General features: G+C 37.9%; 1 protein-coding gene across 1 annotated transcript in view; it reads right to left on the bottom strand.

The window, feature by feature from the left end:
- LOC104411533 (low-density lipoprotein receptor-related protein 2-like) overlaps nucleotides 1–14,052 on the bottom strand; it is a gene marked incomplete at both ends in the record, with an annotated part of 39,196 nt that extends 25,144 nt beyond the window's left edge. The window contains 8 exons of the mRNA XM_010021975.1: nucleotides 523–642; nucleotides 2,035–2,178; nucleotides 3,037–3,153; nucleotides 3,350–3,463; nucleotides 3,585–3,695; nucleotides 9,175–9,291; nucleotides 11,661–11,783; nucleotides 13,945–14,052. Of these exons, the coding sequence (XP_010020277.1) occupies nucleotides 523–642; nucleotides 2,035–2,178; nucleotides 3,037–3,153; nucleotides 3,350–3,463; nucleotides 3,585–3,695; nucleotides 9,175–9,291; nucleotides 11,661–11,783; nucleotides 13,945–14,052 (954 nt within the window). The remainder of the gene's footprint in view (nucleotides 1–522; nucleotides 643–2,034; nucleotides 2,179–3,036; nucleotides 3,154–3,349; nucleotides 3,464–3,584; nucleotides 3,696–9,174; nucleotides 9,292–11,660; nucleotides 11,784–13,944) is intronic.
- Nucleotides 14,053–14,263: the final 211 nt, after the last annotated feature.

The raw sequence follows: 14,263 nt of genomic DNA, 5'->3' as shown, positions 1-14,263 counted from the left end.
ATTCTTCATTTTCATGTAAATAATGTATATACTGAAATGCCATAGGTGATACAGCCATTCCGTAGTGGGAACACAAAACACGCTTTTCATTTTAAAGTACAACATTCTACTGTCTTTATATACAGCCATTTTCAAAATGCATTGAACACTTCAATATCACTAACAGCTTTTACAGGCATACAACACCATACGTCCCTGGACCAGAAACAAACTCTCCCCATGTAACCACTAAAAGACCTGCAAAAAAATTTGATAAAAAAACGTGATCCAAGAGTAAATCTTTTTAAACATAATTACATTCTCCCTATGTCTTTAATGATCTTATTGAAAGAGATCTTTATGATATCTCTCTTGTTTGTTCCTGTGTCACCACACTGTCACTGTACTTCTTAGATTTTTTTATTCTTTTGCTGACTTTTTTGCCATCCACCCATTTGGAACTTACTTCCTGGAATCCAAACTTTCCCAATGAACTGTAAGGAGGTACTAGGTATCTGCTAGATATCGCTGTACTTCACTTACCAATACAAGTACGACTGTCGTTGTTACTTATTGTATATCCTGCAGGACAATAACACATCCCTCCTGATGGAGAAGAATGACAGCGATACTGGCAACTGAGAGCAGCACAGTGTGATATGTCTATAAAGGAAATAAAGTAGTTCAGAAGTACAATTACCTGTATTACCAGTAGAACAGCTTTTTGCCTTACTCATGTTTACAAAGCTACAGTCTTTTCTATGATGAGTGTACAATTTCAGGAACAGTTTCTTAAAACATATCTGCACAAGAAATTATGTCTCGAATTCCACGAAATCACATATACTTACCTACATGCAGGCAAGGAAATGGAAGACAGAACATAAGCTACTATGCATAATAGGTTTTCATAATGGAGTTGAAGGGCAAGCACCATTTCAGATATGAACCATCACTGGTAAGTGCCATGTAAAAAGCTGCGCAGAAGAAGCCACCTGCAATGCACCATACCTTTCTCTGGTTCCACCAAACCTACTTCTGAACAACACATCCTCAAGCACTATCTATTGGCATGTAACCTCATCATTTACTCTTTTATGCAGAAAAAAACCCTGTTACATTATATTAACAAGAGTATATATATTACTCCAATATATTAGAATATATTGGTTGAGTTGTGTCTTTATTCTTTTTTCTCTCTCTCTTTTCTTTTCTTTTTTTTTTCACCACTTCTCTCTTTTCTTCTACTACTACCCAATAAGAAGTTCAGTGATAGGTGATTAAATTATGATGGTAAAGCACTTGCAGACTTCCACCTCCTTCCTTTCCCTCAATTCTTCTTTTAAATGCCTTGCTTTGCAGCTGACATCTGATGTTACTACTAAACCACGCAGCAAAGTAAGAGATGTTTTTTTACAGTGAGGCTTAATTTCCTATTATTTTTTCTGCCCTCCTATTCCAAAAGGTAGGATTTTATTAATAGGAATTTTCCTCTTCCTAGACATTAAAAATGTAAACCACCATGGTCCTGATTCTCAGAGGGAATCAATGTTTATAAGAGTGAAATTAATAGGAACTACGCATGCTCATTGCCACCAACAGGGAAAACCCGGTATACAACTAACTGGAGAACCAGACATCCCAGGTGAAAGGCTGTTTTTGAAAGTGAGTTAGCCAAGGTTCAGGATACAACAATTCAGTCCTGTGTTCCAACCAGTATACAACATTCCTCCTTACTTATAAAAAGGGAAACACATAGATATTTAAACAAAAAACTTCTATATAGCACACCTTTCCCTGCCTTCTTGAACACATTTTAGGATATGCAGAGGGAGTTAAAATCTTTACTTGTGAAATTTCATGTACAGATTTACAAGAGGAATGGTCAGTTCACAGCATATGTGCCTCTTTCAGACCATCCAGTCAAGAGAGTACCAACAAAAATAGTGAGATTCCAAAATTTCAGCATTGTTTAGGGGACAAAAGGTGAACGTAAAAAGATATCAGTGCTGATGTTTCTGCTATTCCGTGTATGCTTTTGTTTTGAATACATACTGCAGTGCCTGCCCGCAGTGATGTTAGTTTCATCTTCTCCTGCAGGACAGTCTGCAGCCCCATCACACACTTTCCCAATTGGAATGCAATGTCCTGACCCAGGACAGGCCCATTCTCCTGGGTAGCATTCATGGTGACCGCTTTCTATGGAAAAGAAAAACAAGAATAACTGAGGAATATGTTTCAAATAATACTTAGAATTTCTTCCTAAACAGCTTGCCAAAGCATCTCTATCCTTCATTATTCAGCTTCTGGTTCTTGCACATAGCTGGGAAAGACTATAAAAGAAATATCATCTATATTTTCTTGTTATGCTTTCTTTTACCTTCAAAGTACAATGCAAACAATACTTGAGAGACTCATGAATCTTTTTAGTTTTCAGTGTTGTAAGAAACAGTAAAACCATTTAGCTTTAGGCTAACTTGTGCACCAGAAATGGAGCTATAGCTTTGTGGTTTCAAAACACTCACAGGCTGCCTGGATAAAGAGAATAATGCTCATTGCAGAAAAGGCCAGTGAAAGAGAAAAAATTTCATGCCTTCATTCATTAAAGTTTCTGTTTCTTGCACGACAAATCTTGGCAAGAACCAAGTTATTTTCATTTTCAACCAATCGATTTTGGTTATCAGGAACCTCATGGCTCTTAACAGATGACATGAAAAATCTCCACAGGAACAAAAAACCACAAAAGATGTAAGAGAAAATGTAAAAGAAAAACATATGTTGCTATATGCTAACTTATTTTGCAGCATACTCAGTATCACAACAATAACTCAATAACTTTCATACAACAATAAAAACCACTGCGTAAGTTTAAAAAAAAAAAAAAACCAAAAAACAAAAAAACCCACAAAACCCAGAAACAGGTAAAGATGGAATTTTAAGGTTTTCCCAGAATTAAAATGGATTCAGAACAACTCGATTGGTCAAAATTTCATAGAAGTAACTTAGTGATGTCTTCCTCTGAAAATGTCATCATTAGAATTTAGCATTAGTATATACCACATCCTCTTTCGTCTTCGTTATCTTCACAATCATCATCTCCATCACATATCCAGCTCTGATGAATGCAACGGCCGCTTGGGCAGGTGAAGAAGTTGCCTCTGCAAGTTGCATAAGCTATGGAAAGAAACATGAGAAAATCAAATTACTCTAAGTGACTAAAAGGTTAGAAAGGTTAGAAATAGTAACATTGTGTCACAGAACAGTGAGTATCTTTTGCTGGCTGTATAGCTAAGCAATCTACTTCCCACCATCTGCTTGAATCAGTTCTTTGTAAAACAGTTAAAGAGATGAAAAAAAACAAAAATCATACTGCAAGAGTTTTCATCACTCCTATCTCCACAGTCGTCATCATGGTCACAGACGAAGGCTCGTGGGATGCATTCTCCATTAGCACACTGAAACTGCATACTGGTGCATCCATGTGCTGAAAGAGATTTTAGCACAGAAAGACACACAAAAAATCTGTCAGAAAATGCCAATCTTTAATTTTAGAAGAGGGTCTATAAAGCATATCTGTTTGGGATCACTTTGCATATAGTACTTACTGCAGTTAGCTTCATCAGAAGAATCTCTGCAGTTAACTCTGCCATCACATCGCTGGCTTGCATTAAAACATGCTCCATTTGCACACGACAACTGCTCACATCTTGGATAGTCTACAATAAGAAATCCTTCAGTATTAGCAAGAATGTTAAACTACAGAGTATAATGAGTCATATATATCCAGTGTCAACAAAATATCTTGATCGATAGGAAAACAAAAAAGGAACACAAAACTTCCCATACTACCACTGACAGTCTATTTATCCACTATACTGTCTCCTCCGACAGATATTTAAAAATATCCTTTTGATAGATGCCACAAAACATCACAAGAAACAAGGAAAAAATTAGATGCCCTCTCACACCCCAGAGGTCTGCAATCCAAACAGTTTACAATATGATAGAAAACAATGCAACACAGGAGAGCAAGTAGTGAACGTTTGTTTTGTCTACTTGTTCCTCAGTTTTACACTTCATTCATCTTAAAAGTGCTTAAGTAGTAAAAGAGTTCCTGAAATTTACAGTTCCTATGTCCTCCTAGGATGCTGCATATTCTCAGACTCAGAGACTTCACAGTTTTATGGTTTTGTTCTAATTAAGCCGAGGATGTTAAACTTCCAAGCACAGGATCAACTTCAGCACCTTTGTTTTTTATTACAAGTTTTCCCCTTCCAAAATAAAAGATCCTGCAGAATGAGAGATTTTTCAGTTTCTGGCTGTCCCACTTATGTAAATCACCTACAGGCTAATACAAGGGCCTGTAGGCCCTTGTAAATAACTTAAAAACAATCCTGAAAACACTTATGCATAAAGCAGTCAGTGAGGTCAATGGAACTACCCAACAAATCAAGCATGTGCATGTGCTAGATATCTCTGTACACACCTGATCCCAGAGCAATAAATTTGGGTATAAAAGCCTATAGCTATGCAACAGTTGATACTGATCAGAGAAGCTGATCATACTGTCTTTGTTCTACGGGGCACATGGAAAAAGTGTCAGTGCTCTGTGAGTGACGTGGAACCATGTACAAACCCAAGAAAAGAGTCTCTTCCAGGGACTTGGACATGTTGTTTTTTTCTAGATCAGTGACAGACGGATTGGAAAAAGCTAAAAAGGAAGGATAAGGTTCTGAATTAAAAGGACAAGGCAGGAAGCTGGCATCTAAGGGGGTCTGAGAATGCAGCTGTGCAAGAGGAAAGAGAGAAAGGAGATAGTATAAGAGTGAATGTAGGATTAGGAGAGAAAAGAGAAGAGACAGAAAAATATAAACACTTTTCATTCATCTTGTTTTTAATTGTGAAGAGCCTCCAACTTTTTTATCTTTTATCTTCTCCTCCCAAAAACGTTTGGCTAATTACAGGAAACTGAAGAGATCCTTTCCTAGTGATCACAGTTCCTAGAAGATAATACAAGTTTTGTGAAAACAGAGGGAAATCCAGGTCTATTCATTCCAGTGCTAAGAACGAGAGGAAGCTCTTCTTTCTCTCCCCTTCCTCTCAGGCATCTCTTTTTTTTTAGCTGAAATACTTCTCCACAAACTGTCTCCCTGTGGCATGCCAGCACTTCCATTGCAAAATATGAACAACTGGCAAACACCAGCATAAACAACCAATAAGGCACCTTGCTCCTTGTAACCCAAACTGTTTTGGGGCAACAGCTGCAGACACATTTAATGTCATGTTTCAATGTCCACATGTTGAAGATGCTTGAAAGCTATGTCACAGGAATTGTTAGGCCTACATTATTTTGCTCTCTAACACTTTAGTTCTGCAAGCTGGAAATAAATCCATACAAAAACAGTAACAGGAAACAGTTGCAAATGGTATTTAATTCAGCAGCACCGATTTATGTCACACAGGAAGTATAAGCTTCTGTATCCCTAACCCAAGTTATAAGACGGAGAAAGAAAAGGGGGCAATTTCCTACTTCCAAGTGTCATTCCTTTACTGCAGCAGCATTTTAAAACTTTTTGCAAAATAAAATTAATTAAAACCCTTTGAGTCACTGCCATGAGTCAACTTATAGCCTATCACAGACACCAGGAGGAGGACTTACACCAAGACCCAGAGTCCTGTGAGCTACATGGTATCAGGTAGCGTTCATAGCAGAGATGCTTTGAGAGCTGGGAGACTAACCATATCCTCATTCCTGGCCTTAATTCCCGATTTTGATCCCTGCCACTCTAATCTTTGTCTGCCTTCTTTACCTTGCTCCAGTTTTGCTTCTTCTCTGTCCCAGACTCTCCCTGGTAGAGATATTTCCTTCAGCCTGAACTTCTGCAGTCCTGCAGCTGTTACATGTAATTTGTCCAACATCAAGAACATCAGCCTCTGATCACAGGCCTTTTCTTCCTTCTTGGACTATATCCCTTATGATCTCTTCAGTTCTTGTTCTTTGTTTGCGTTCACCCTGATCTCCACAAATTCATCCCAGACCTGGCTGCTCACTTCCTGACCACAGCAGTTATTTAGCATAGCAAACAAGAGGCAGGAATTAAGAGGTTATGCAGCCGACCCATGGCAGCAACTCAACACCAAAATTAGAATCAAAAATACAGAGTTTCTGGGCCTGCACTCAGCCCATCATCCTCAAACAACACATCTTTAAAATACTTCCCCTTTATCTCTGATGGCCTCAGTGCAGTGCTGAGCTGCCAGAACTGTACGAGTAAGGTTATTCTGTCAGTCACAGCAAAGCAAAATGGCTGGGACTTTTGGTTTTCAACTACAAAGCAGAAGCAGGAAAGAGAATTCTACCTTTAACTGAAAGAATTAAAGTATGTAGCACAGAAAAATGAAACCAGTATTGGCTGCTTACTCCTGAAATGTATTTGCTACCCCAAATAATCTGTGTTTCATTCTTCATTTCTAGTTTTGAAACGAAAGTATTTGCTAGCTGCTGATTATCAAAAAAGCTGGTGAGAAATTACATATATACAGATATAGTCAAAGAAACTTTTAAAACCTGCAATTTTATGAAATTAAAGCAGCTTCACTGCACTAATTATGTGACCTGTAGCTGAAACATTGTTCTGATGTTTATCTTAGCCTCTGCATGGGTAGTTTTCTCTTGCTGTTAATCCCATTAGCAGTAAAATGGACTAAGACTTTGAATTCCTTTGTTCTATTTTTTACATGTTTAATTGCTGAGTTACTTTGTATCAGTGACATTGTGCATTTGACTAGTTCTTAAATAATGTAACTTATTCAGTAACAAAACTTTATCTTCTTTACAATCTAAATCTGCTTCCAAACTGATCAGTGAGCACAAGGCCTAAGTAAGTGGACATGATAACTCTGTATTTTGTTGTACTTCATGAAATAACAGAATCCATTCTAAATAGCTTTTTTCTTTCATTATTCATGGATGTTTCATTTTTATTTTTGACACCTTTTAGTGTAAATTAAATAAGGGGAAAATAATGACACAGGAAAATGCCAAAATAGTTACATTCCTCTTGTATTTGTTTATATCAGATAGTGTGGAAAAGGAAATGGATGAAATAGTGGAAAAATGAATATTCAAAGCAAGTATTTGAATCTGCTTCAAACCAGTAAATTTTAAGACTTACATTAAGCCCTACTGTATAGTTAATCATAAAATCCCCAAATTATTAATTGTATCTTATGGCTTCTGTTTTAAAGCTCCACGCCTTGCAAAGGCAGAGTGGCACTAAAATTAACCTGCCTGTCTGGAAGGGTCTTATCATTACATTCTCCTTGATTCTCTTGTCTTCAGCACCATCACATTTCCTTAAACTAGTCAAACACTCCTACTTCCAATATTCCAAGTCACAGTCATCCTTCTGTCTTAGAAGGACTGTCAACACATATTCTAATAAACCAGAGTAGAGGCTGTTGAATGATATGAGGCAGTCCCTCCTCCTGGGGCTAAATATGCTGCCTTCACGACAGCCATGGGGCCTACTGGCTGATGCAGCACTGACTGGGCTTCCCGCACAGCAGTAAAGCGCTACTGTTAAGATACCTAGAGGCCCCTTTCCAAACTGCCTTTTTAATTTACTTAGTTGAGAATGTTAAACATGAAATAAAATGAGCACTTCCATTTTCAAACATCACAGCAGCTTCTAGGTTGAAAAAAAGAATTGTGAGTATTGTCTGTAGGACTCCACTCCCAGTGTGCACAGGTTTACTGCGTTATAATGACCACAACATTTCATCTGGCTGTTCTACACTACACTCAGTGACTACTCACAGAGTGCTCTCAGAGGTTCTAAGCAGTTCCTCTTTTTTAATTCACAGATAATGCATTTTTTTAAACAAGTATCTTTTCTTCAGGATTTTTTAATGTGTCATGGATTTCCTAAATTAAGTTTCCAATCTCTTTTCTTCCTCTAAATTGTGAGAGAAAAAAGTACCAAGCTACAGAAGATATTCTTCCAGCAATGATATGGGGTACTTTGGATCCTGGCTTTTAGCCGTTTATGTTGGTGACTTCAGAATTGGCTGTGGGTCTATCACATGGAAAAGTTCCAAGCTGGCTGTTTAAGCAACCTTTTATTCCAGAGTACCATATAGTACCACATAGTCACCTTTCATTCTACGGAGCGTACATTTTAGTTACTTGTAAGTCAGGGATAAAATACACTAGAAGTTGCCTGACCATGTAATATGCTGGTTTTCTTTTACAGAGCATGTGCCTATGCCCTTTTTTCCTCTAAGCACAGCCATTAACGATGTTTTCTTCCTTGCTTCTTTACCCACAACACTTAGCATCCTAGCTTCTTCTCCCACCGCTCACCCCAAGTCTGATTCTGAGTGAAGTTTACAGTTATGTCTTCTTCCCAAAGGCACACTAAGTTCCAACAGCTGGAAGCAGCTCATATGTTACATGTCACTCATGAGGTGTAAAGCTTTTCCTTAATACTAACAACAAACAGACATGCTGTTACACACTGTTGTACAGGTATTAGGCAAAAACATCTCTGAAAAATCTGGCCTCTATTCTGTAGCCAGCTGTCCTTTCCATCAGTATTCAACCTAGGCCAGGATCTAGGGATGCTGTCACCAGTCAGTCAGGCAGCCTCAACTATGGAGAAATTCGGCTGAAAAAAACCTACTTGTCCATCTGCATTTGTCTGTATCACCCAACATTGCTTCATCTCCACAAGAAACGGCAGCCTAGAATCCAAATGCTTTTGAAAGGGTCAAAGTCACTCAAAGAAGTGATTTGCAGTCAAATTCTGCTCTTCTATACAGATTATAGTTACCACTGATCTCATAAGAAGCATGGAAAAAGGATATGAAAAAACTTGGCAAAGTTAGCTCTGAGACTCCCTAGGTTTTAAGCCATTTTAACATGGTTGTTTTTTTCCAGTACAATATTCATTATCCTTGAGACGATGACAAACAAGAAGCCGTGGTCCTACAGTAGCAGTTTGCATTTGAGTTCTCCAATAATGGATCTGTATCAGAACATCAGCTCTAATACACAAAAGAATCTGAAATGAAACTCTCATAACAAGCAGCATATTGTGGTCATCCTGTCCATCAACAAGCTCTTTAATCTTACAATTTTAATAAAATGCCACAGAGAGATGAGATGAAACCAGATCTAGTGCTAAGACTCACGGCAGGCTCTTTCATCTGTTCCATCAGTGCAGTCCTTCACTCGATCGCACCAGTATGTACTTGGGATACACTGCCCATTTGAACATGTGAACTGCTGACTTGAGCATGTCCTTCCCGCTGCAAGAAACAGGCACTCAATCAATCTTTCTCATCAACCAAGATTTTTTTTATGCAGAATAATATTACCCCTTCTTCCTCTTTAACTACTTCATCCTTCTCACAAATGCTACCATAAGACTTTCTTCCCCTGTACTTTTGTGTGCTCAAGGAGATTAAAGAGCACTTGACAAACACATGGCAGATAACATAGGTCTATGAGGCCTTCTGTAGCCTGCAAGGTCACTGCTTTTCTCGACTGAAGGGGTTGACCACTAAGTTAAAAATTACCTCCCTGTAATTGTTCTGGCTAAAAGATCAAGTTACCAATTCTCACTGTTTTAAAGTTTTCTCTATTATTCTGTTTACTGAGTCAAAAATCTTTCAGCAACTCCATTATTTGGTCAACTAGAATGCCACAAGGTAAACACATCAGAGCTGGAGGTAAAGCACTGCTTTCTAATACAGCAAGGACCTCAACAATCAGGTTTATTTTACATTGCTGACTACTAGAAGATCAAGAATAATTATATCTCTTCTCATGACAGCTGTGTCAGTGAAAAGCAACCACATAAAACTGTGCAATTCCACTTGGATTTTACTACAGCTAAATTAAATTCTCTATTCTTCTAGGGAAATTAATTGAATCTGAGAATATATAGCTGAAGGGCAAAATTACTGCTAACTTTTCCTCCCTTCTGCCACCTGCACATCTGTTTCTTTCAAACTCATGCTATATTTCATCACCATCTCAGTCTATACACTGGCATCAAGTCTGCTGTTTTACAGGAGCTCTCCATTCCTTCCTTCTGTCAGCAGTGTTCCCAAAGCGAGATCAACTACTGGGATACTCGTGTCATGAGTTAGAACAAGAGCAAGACAGTAATGTAAAACAAATTTGTTTTAATTCTGCATGCGTGACTTCCAGAGCTGTCATCCATTCTCCTCAGGAAAAATTCTTCATGTTTCAGGAAGGCAAAACTCCTCCAGGATTCCCAAGCAAAAAGATTAAGTCCCTTTAGAAGAATAAGGACAAATACCAGGAAATGGCTCCAAAACAGCAGCAGCACCATTCTATGGTTACTAACACTCAAGATTAACCAGTATATGGAGAATGATGTTACAGTGATCCAGTTCAAAAGTCAACTCAGAGCTGTTGCTCATTTTGCATTTTGTATCTACAGTAACCTTAGTTGAAACATAACCAGCATTTGTGCTGACACCTTCTCAGAGAAAGAGGGGAGCAAAAGACAGTTAACCTTAGTTCCACTTTTTCCATTCAGTGCGAACAAGTATCAAGATATAAAAGCAAAAACCAACTCTGTGAGCAAAATCCTTCCAAAACTCATACCTCCTTAGAATCAAGGGGGTTAGTGAGTAGCTCCAGAGCTGTTCAGATTAAAAAAGTTAACAAAAAATTATACGTAGAATCAAAAGGAAAATAAATTAATCTTATCCTCATCACCTAAAGCAACTTCTAATACTAGAAGTAGCAGGAAAAAAGTTCCTTAGAACACTACACTTGTTCTTCCTATCTTATGAAAGAACATGGAGAATGTGATTTGGTGTGATAGTCACCTCAGCCCACTGTTCATCATGTACTTAACTGCATGCAGTCCTTAAATTGCTTAGTTACAAAATTCAAAAATCAGAGTAACACATTTTATTATTATCAGTATTTACCTTGTTATCAATCAATACTGAAAAAAGAAAGAGCCTATGGCTATGGCAGTTAGGCTGCTAAATGATTTCTTTGCTCTAAAATATACAGAGAACATTAAACACTTTAGTTTAAAACAGCAATTCAAATGTGATTAATATACTGTTTAGCATAATCAAGTGAAATACTAATACAAATTATGTCCTAAATTTAAGCTGTCCAAATGATAATGAAAGACTAGACTTTCACCCCATACCAGGACTTTTGATATCCTTCCTGTCTGAATATGAGGTAGAACAACTCTGGTCATTTTAAATAATAATGTCATTAAATAGCATCACTTAAGATGGTACAAGAATCTTCAGCAATGTTTACTTCAACTGACTGATACTTCCTCCTTTTTTATATTCACATAGATTTCTTATTTTTTGGAACTACTAAATTTCAGATCAACTATAAAACTAATATCACTGTATATTTTCCTCCTTTTTTCCTATTTTTAGTTAACTGAAACATTGTTAATTTTCAGATTTCAAGACCTAGAGCTGTCTCTTTGGACATACCTTCTGTATTTTATCTATTTCAGACTATTTTATTTTTAGAAACTAAAGAGACTCTTCTGGCAAAAGCAGTACTTAAAGCAGGCTTGTTTCTGTATGTTCTCAATATGCTGCAATGTGAACTGCCTTATTTCACAAAGCTGACATAATGTTAAAACTGAAATACTTACGACATTGCTGATGCTCATCTGAGCCATCTTCACAGTCTTCCTCATCATCACAAACCCATGAGTGTGGAATACATTCACCATCAGTGTGACACTGAAACTGATTTCCTTCACAGGTAGGTTGTGCTAGTGTAAGCAATGAAAACAATACCATTTCACAGACATCTGGGAAAGCACTTTCAAAGAAAACAATTAATTAAGGGAAAAGAAGACTTAAGGTTCAAATGTCAGTTGACTGTAACTTCCACTAAGGACATTAGGCATTTGACAAACTAAAGAAAGTGGACAGAGCAAGGAGGGCAAAGTGGGCCAGCAGAAGGATGCTCAAAGGCAAAATTTAGGTAACTGAACTCCTGCATGTGAATCTTCAGTTTTGTGTTCTCCTATGGAAACACAAGCGCCTCTTGAAGGCAGGTCACAGGAAAAGCTTAAAGCTCTGAACTGCCCTCTTATGGCAGAGCCTCTTATGCATAGAGTCACACTAGTTTCCCTAGTCTCACAGGGGTCTGGTCAATTGCTCTCACTCTACCTCAGGTGCATTATCCCTGGTAGGAAGAAGGTCTTTCAAAACCAGCTCATGACTCTACTCCATGAATTCGCAAGGTGACAGTGAGGGCCAGGTAAGAACAGCCTGAATGCTGTTGGCCCAGCTCCACTCTGTATTTTTCAAATAGCCAAACAGGGAGCTATTAGAGAGAAAGATAATGTTCGAAACACTGTTACAGCTGACTCTATCCCTAGTTAATACTCCTGAGAAGAGTCACAAGCACAACACAGTCCAGTAGACAGGACTCTGGTCTTCACCATCTTTTTTCTCAGGATTATGTTTTTGCAGTATTGCAAAGTCAACTAGAAACACTGTGCTAATGGGATGATATGCAAGCACAGCTTCCAATGCAAACAAAGCATGAAGGAAGAAATGTAAATCACTCTGTAGTTTTAGAGTTGAGAAATACAAAATTACATTAGAGGTAAGGTAATTAGAGGGATAAAATTGATCACACGCTACAGACAACGCACTTCATGCACATTTTCTTTGATTCCTGTTTTAAGAACGAAAGAATAATATTGCAATATAATTTTAACCCTTAGGCCAGTCTCAAACGTTTTCAAACTATTTTCCTAGACACTTTCATGTCCCACTACCTATCGCACATTAACATGTTGTTTTTAAAAGCACAATTAACTGAAAAAGTTTAATATTCATCTTCCCTGTTTATCACATGTATGAAAATAAGAACAACTCAACTTCATGCTTAGAACTATGATGACTGTAGTAAGTGTTGGTTCTTTTTATTTTTTTATCTTTCACAAAGTCAACACGAATTTTACCCACTCCTTGTTCAAAGCCCAACCACTTCTTTCCAGTTGCAGTTCAGAACTAATGGAAATAACAAGCTATAGGACACCACCATTTTGTTTTTCCAGTTTAAAGCATTCTTCATCCAGAACTGCAACTGTTTTTGGAGTTAACTAACTAAAGTGCTAAGCAACAAACCAGACTGCCAAGCTGTGTGAATGACCTCCAATTATTATATGGGTCAAGCAGCAATAGAACAATACAGCGTGAAAAGAACCAACATAAATTAGTGTTTCTCAGTTATCAGCTGAGGGGCAAAAACTAGCCTAACCTGTAAGTGGGCTGATAACTGCACCAGCCCATGAGACCTCAAAAACCACTAGAACCAAGAAGGTGAAATGCACATGAGTTCCTGAAAACAGACTGTGGAGGGAATTTCTTCATATTCACAATCTTTTAACATTCAGCTTGAGAGAATCTTCCTGCACTGACAAAACAGCCCATCTGAATGCAACTGTTGTCCCTGAATTGCTGGCACTGAGGATAACACAACCAACTCTAGACAATTAACCAAGGCTCTACCTAATGTGCAGTAGATACAGGTTATTGTCTAGGGCCTGAAAGATCAGAAATTTATAGCCCAACTGACGCTGATGGTACCTGTATGTACGTCTAATATTCAAGGATTACTGCCATAATATAATAAAATAGATTTCTACATTAACTTAGAAATCAGTCATCAAAAGAAACAGATTTTTAAGAGAAGACTAAGTCATATTACAAGTGGAGCACTACTTGATTTTCAGACTGTCAAAGCCAATAGACTCAAGAAATACAATTCTTCAGCAAATTCTGCAGTCATCTCAAGACAGCTAGGAGTTTTCTCCCCCTCCAACATTCATCCTGTACCACAGGTACAGTTGGACACATTGGGATCTCAATATTTTTTTTATTACAATAAAGTTGCTCTATAGTTGTTTCACTTACGGCAACCAGCTTCATCTGTATCATCCGAGCAGTCTCTAGCCCCATCACACCTCCAATCCACAGGAATACAGCGTCCATTTCCACATCGAAACTGCCCCTGCTCACATCCTGTGGTAAAGCAGAGAAACAAGCAGGTTAGCAGTACCAGCACATAAAAACAGACCGTGCAGTGCATTCCTGTCAAACAACTGCTATCTATCAATCACTTTACAACATGAAAAGGAGAGAAAATATCATGATAAGTGATCTCTAAACACACAGTCAACCAAAAAAATAAAAGAAATAGCTCTAAATCTTACAGGGCATTTCCCAGTTAAAT

This window comes from Nestor notabilis, unplaced genomic scaffold (assembly GCF_000696875.1).
Source record: "Nestor notabilis isolate BGI_N333 unplaced genomic scaffold, ASM69687v1 scaffold20539, whole genome shotgun sequence".
NCBI classification, from domain to species: domain Eukaryota; kingdom Metazoa; phylum Chordata; class Aves; order Psittaciformes; family Psittacidae; genus Nestor; species Nestor notabilis.
Note: the sequence above shows the minus strand (reverse complement) of the source record. Positions and strands in the feature narration are given on the sequence as shown.